This window comes from Micropterus salmoides, unplaced genomic scaffold, assembly GCF_014851395.1.
Source record: "Micropterus salmoides isolate LMB-PRFRI ecotype aquatic unplaced genomic scaffold, ASM1485139v1 Ms_hic_scaffold_12, whole genome shotgun sequence".
NCBI lineage: Eukaryota > Metazoa > Chordata > Actinopteri > Centrarchiformes > Centrarchidae > Micropterus > Micropterus salmoides.
Window position 1 is genome coordinate 11,093,423 of NW_024040263.1, and position 6,073 is coordinate 11,099,495.

A 6,073-nucleotide genomic window follows, 5' to 3' on the forward strand; every position below is an offset into this window, starting at 1 on the left:
ACAGGCAGGCCGATATAAGTCTAGGTAATGGAAATGCAAAAATCCAAAAGCAACTGTTGGTGTGTGTAGACCGAGCAAAAGTAATGCAGGGAGCTGGTGTTAAGAGTGTGTGGCTGAAGAGAGGGATCCAACTTAATGCATTAATTTTAACTATCCATAAACCAATTCTTTGTCCGTCATACTTCACATCTCTCCCTCACAAGATGCTCTGATGATCAGGTCCGCTTTATGGCCCCCTTTGTTTCTAAGGAAATTGGTAGTTAAAAAAAGCTTTTATGATTATAGCGCTTACTGATTGTAATGATTTACCTGTATATTTTCATTGTCTTCACTGGGCTTATTTAAAAATGTTAGATTCTGTTTAAACAAATTGCATGTGTTTTAGAACATACATTCCCATAGGAAAGCAAAATCCAAGATGAGATCTCATAGTTGTTTCCTTCTTTTCTCCTAGACACAAATTATCTGCTTTTAAAGGCCTTTTCTACCACTTCTCAAATTCATCTCAGGAGAAACAACAATATAAAATCTCATTTATGTCTGACTCTGATCAAAACAAGAGATCTCTAACTGATCTTAAATAAGTCTAATTTAACTCTCCTGAAAATTGGACCATGAGATCAGAGAAAGAGCTCAAAGAAAACTCAGCTATGACTCCTGGGATCTCATGATTCTTCTCAAATATGTCTCAGTTTTCTCATATTGGCCTCAGGAGCAAATAATTCATCTCTGTCTTACTCTAATCAAAGGATGTGATCTCTACAGTATCTTAAATAAGTGTAATTTCAGTCCAGAATGTGGATTAGAAAAAAAGCTCCAAGATATTTCTCAGTTTTGTCTTAGTGACCCCACTTAAGGGTTATTTTACTCAAGTACTTTACTTACGTCAAATGTTGAGGTTGAGTTTTTTTTTTTTTATGGGGGTTTGTACTTTTACTCCCCTTAATTTCAAATCCTTAATGTATTTATTGTTAATTATCTGTTACTGAGGAAGAAAACTAAATTTTGACATTGAAAATAATGCACTTTCAAATGTCATGCTTTCCAATTAGTTAAGGTAGTGACAGCCAGCATAACTGGAACACCAATACTTTGACATGACGTTTAGAGATTAACGTTAATTCATTAATGACCGAATGCACGCAAGAACTGATCTCACTTCATCTCATCCTTTTCTCCTAAGGGGTTTTAGGAGCAACAATTCAGATTGGAGTGATCTCAAAGATATACTATTGAGATCTTAGTGTTTTCTCAAGAGTTAAAGAAAAGAATATTCTGAGCAAAAGATTTTTCCTCTGGGTTCCTGCTATCCATCATCTGTTTCCTGCAGTGCCAGGACAATTGAAGGCCGTTGGTTTGTATACAGGGTAGGGAATTTAACACTTGTGGTTTAACCTAAGTATTTTTCAAACTGGACCTTATTTCCCCATGTTTCTTTTTCAACATGTTTAATTGGGATGACATTTTTAGAAATTGGTCCAGTATTGAGCGCGCACTCTGCAGTTGGAAGCAGCAAAACAGGGCTGCAATGTAATCCTTGCAGGCAATTTCACCCCCTCAAAGTACGTCCACTAAAGTGTTTTTGCCACTGACAGGCTCAGATTGTTATTACAAGTGACAACATTGTGGAAAGGATCCTTATAGAGACCGACCTTTTTTTAAATAGTAAGATCTTTTTTTTCCCCATCAGAAACAGAAGCCAACAGACTCCATTGATTAAAAATTTTACCTTTTCATTTTACTTTGCAGAACAGAGTTGCTGGTCTACTGCTGCCAGCGCTTAACAGTGCAAAATGAAAATCTTTTTTTGTCTGTGATTCTATTTTTTTATGTTATATTTATCAATCATTCATTGAAAGTCTTCTAACTTTCTCATTTATTTGCTGGTTTAATGGTTTGTCTGTTAAGGACAAGAATAGCCTAAATAGTATTGTGAAAGTCTGTTCTAAGATCATTGGAGCCCAGCAAAGAGACTTGTGCTCCCTCTGGAAGAAACAGGTGGTCCAGGAAGCAAAAATAATTATCAGTCAATCTGACCATGTGTTGTCCAGTGAATTCACTGTAATGCCCTCAGGCCAGTGTTATTTATATGAACAATAACAAAATGTTATATTTAATTACTGCTGCTCATTGTTTCTGTGTATTGACTTGTGTATGTTGTCTGTGGCATATAAGTACCTTGCTGTGAGTTTTTGAGTCATGTGTATGGACTGGGTAAGGTGCAAATGAATTGGCCCTCTTCAGATCAATAAAATTGTCTGTATCTGAACCAATGCTTCCAGAAATTCTAAATACAGATCACAGTGACAGCTTGTTAATGTTTCATTGTTCACTGTCTTTCTCTCTCTCTCCCTCTCTCGCAGGTGGTGAAGATGATGATCATCGTAGTGGTGACCTTTGCCCTCTGTTGGCTGCCTTATCATGTCTACTTCATTGTGACAGGTCTCAACAAGCGTCTGATCAAGTGGAAGTACATCCAGCAGGTTTACCTGTCAGTGCTGTGGCTGGCAATGAGCTCCACCATGTACAACCCCATCATCTACTGCTGCCTCAACAGCAGGTGGGTAACAACAGAGTATAGCTTTGCACAACAAAATGTTACCACTAAACGTCACCACTTTGAGACTGCTACCAAATGACACAACAAAAGTGAAATTATTTCATTATTATGTCACATTGTTGAGTGTAATTAAGTTCCATTATGTGTTACTACATAATAAAAGTGAGGCATGGTTTTATTAATTATGGAGCTTGGAGCTTTTATTGTTATCTCCTACTGATGAGAGAAAGAAAAAGAAATGAGCTTATTATATCTGGTGAAAACATTTGGGATGTATTAGCAAAGATAAAAAATTAAAAATCCAATTTTATGACATAGCAAAGGAAAATGAATCAGTTAATGAAGATGTTTCATGTTTTGTTTCTGAGTTTTATTCAGTACTGTGTGGTCCATGGTCTTCAAAGGACATGAAATTATTTGTAGATATGATGTTTTTATGAATTTAATTTGTAGAAAATTGGTCTTTTAAAATGAATAGTCAACCTCTCATGGAAAATGGATTTAATTCTTTCAAAAGAAATTACTTCTCCCAGGCGTCTAAAACTGTTTGGTGTATCAATGAATACAGTGTCAGTGCATTCAGAAAAGGATCCACGTACTGTCGGTTTACTGTTGTGTATGCTAAATACTGCACTTTCATCCCAGTTGACCCCTTTTTCGTCACTGCACAAACATTTAGACATGAATCACTAACTGAATATTTAAATGCTTCAGGGACACCTGGATACAATCTCTTCTCAGGTGAAGAATCAATCTTTGGTACAGCACTGTATATGGTGTATGCTGCATCTTGGAAAAGAAAACATGCATTGTTTATCAAAAAGTTATTAAAGGACTGCCAAATTAAAAAAAATGCCCATCAGACAGACTTCCTTGTATTTGTTTTCCATGTTATTATCTCTCCCCTTTCCAAACACTACCTGTGTTTGCCAACTCTTACCCTTTCCCCCTTGATGTGGCACCAGGTTTCGAGCTGGCTTCAAGCGAGCGTTTCGTTGGTGCCCATTCATCAAGGTGTCCAGCTACGACGAGTTGGAACTACGCTCGACACGGCTACACCCAACACGCCAGAGCAGCATGTACACGCTGTCACGAATGGATACAACCACGGTGATGGTTTACGACCCTGTCGAGGGTGGTGGCGGTGCTGCCGGTGGCTCCGGAAGGAAGCACTCCCTGTCTGCTAGGAAGAGAAGCTACATCACGTCTCGCCATACAGAGATCACAGGATGCAACGGTGGCAGTGTTAAAACGCCAAATGGAGTGGCTCCAAGTGCTCAACCTGAGGAGTTCTCTTGAAGGGTGTTCTCACAGACTTACAAAAAGTAAATGTGTTCACATGCATAATACACTGTATATATAAAACAGTGCGGAGATGTTTGCTTAATTTAGACATAGAAACATTGTATCAAGGTGAAAGTAGTGCAGGGTATGACCACATGGATATAGAGATTATTGAATATTTTAACTTGATGGATCACAGACTTTTTTAAGATACTCTGGAGCATGGATGGATTACTGAGCGGGCTAATTGGGCAAGTCAATGTTTCTAGCAGTTCTAATTAAAATGTCACACAGCTCAATCTATTATGGTTGTTTTTCTCCTGATTCTTTAATATTGGAAATTAGCTGATACAGGGCGTGATCAAAGTACTACAGTAAAAAAACCTAAGCAATTTAAATTTGTTTTACAGCAGAACAGCTCTGCTTCAAGAAACTATAGTATGTGCCACAGGTTTTTTCCCAATTTTTCCCATAAGATTTTGTGTATTTTCTATTATATCTGTGGAAAGGAGTGTCAGTATGGTTCTGGGGCCTGTTTCACAAAGAGCAGTGCATTCACACATATCCCAAAAGGTGGATCGTTAGCCACTGGGTCTGTGATGTGCGGTGTCCTGGTGTTGGACCCTTTACATGTCTGGGTCCAAGGGCCCCATGTCTCATAATCTGCTCATGATCAGGAGAAGCCTAAACAACTCACAAGTTGAACAATGCTTACAGTGTACGGTATGATCATCTAAATTACACTTTGCCATTGAGTGATATTTTCTCCACTTATCCAGTCAGCATCCCTTTGCATTAATGAAATTCTGTAAGTATTTGTCCCTCCTTCTTTACCCAAACATTCAGCTCTGTTTGAGATTAGCATTTAAACACAGTCAGTGCATTGCTGTTTTCGTTAAGGTCTCGGTCACTCAGTTCAAACAAGTGATAACGACATGACTCAGTTCTGCTTGGAGATTTTCAATTAAAATATTTGTTAAGATGGTGAGACCATCTCACAGTGGAGATAATCTGAAAATACATCATGGTGATTGTAATTTAGTTATTATGACATAGTTTTCATTTGTAAGTATTAACTGTGAACTGTGTGACACAGAGGTTACACTCTGCATCTGTTTCCCCCCTGAAGCCATGAATGAGGCTGCAGAGAATCACCAATGGAATAGCTCTTGATTGAACTCTGTTTGACTCTATATGTGGCTCCGAGTTCAGCTCTGAAAGTACTGAAACTGCATTTGGCTTTCCCATTATGTAACATGTAAGAAAAATGTTTCCTGGGAACTGGTCACAAGCCAGAGGCAAAATCCAGTGTACATTTGTAACACATAAATAAACAGGCTGCTGGAGAATGAGCAAATTGAAATATATATAAAATAATGGAAGCTGCACAGTAAGGTGCAATCAGCCTTTCTTTTACTGTTCAATAATGTTCTTTTAAATGCCTTCTTATAATGTGTTATCAGAAAGCAGGACAGTTTTCATCTATTGCAGTTGTTGGTTCTGTTGGTGTTTCAGTAGTTTCTTCCAGCATGCTGTTATCCTGTGTTGCATCTTAATTTAACTCACTGCTTGTGCGCACATGAAGTGTTGAAACTGCACCAAGCAATACACTAGCCTGTGCGATGTTGGGTTTACAATATGATAAGTGGAACCATACTGTGACGAGTACGACTACATGAGCTACAGGAACAGTATGTCCCATCTGACTCAGTACACAGCAACACACAGACAAGATTACTAAGAAGAGTGAGAAAAACCCTTACTGTATGTGTGTACTATATGAGTATTGCTATAACTCACTGCTGAAAACTAAGCATGTTAATATTTTGCCATCAATCAGACTCTTTAAAGATACTTTAAAAAATAACTTATTGAGTGTACTGCTAGTTGTAGTAAAAGCTGAATTTGTAGTCCAACCGTTTGTGATAGCAGGTTATGTATACATTTAATACAATTATACATTGTTAAACAAAAGGCAAAGGTTCCCAGCAAAGGAAGAAAAAAAACTCCATAATTATTCTTACCAACAGTTCTGAATGTTCAGACTTCATGAAAGTATTTACACAAGAATGTGAAAAATGTGAATTTTTAAGCTGTTGTCTAATCATTATATTGAAGTTTGTGAAATATTTGTATGTGGTGAGTTGTTTTTTTTTTTTTATGCTTTTCTGTATAAAAAGTATGTGTTTTGTATGAATGTACAGTACAATGTGTGCCTCTATCGCCGTC

The 6,073-nt window shown here is 37.6% G+C and overlaps 1 protein-coding gene across 1 annotated transcript in view; it reads left to right on the top strand.

The window, feature by feature from the left end:
• Positions 1-4,142, top strand: part of tacr3a (tachykinin receptor 3a) — a 42,039-nt gene extending 37,897 nt beyond the window's left edge. Inside the window, exons 4-5 of the mRNA XM_038713361.1 lie at positions 2,364-2,560; positions 3,526-4,142. Coding sequence (XP_038569289.1) covers positions 2,364-2,560; positions 3,526-3,859 — 531 coding nt within the window. The 3' untranslated portion in view covers positions 3,860-4,142. The remainder of the gene's footprint in view (positions 1-2,363; positions 2,561-3,525) is intronic.
• The last annotated feature ends 1,931 nt before the right edge of the window (positions 4,143-6,073 follow it).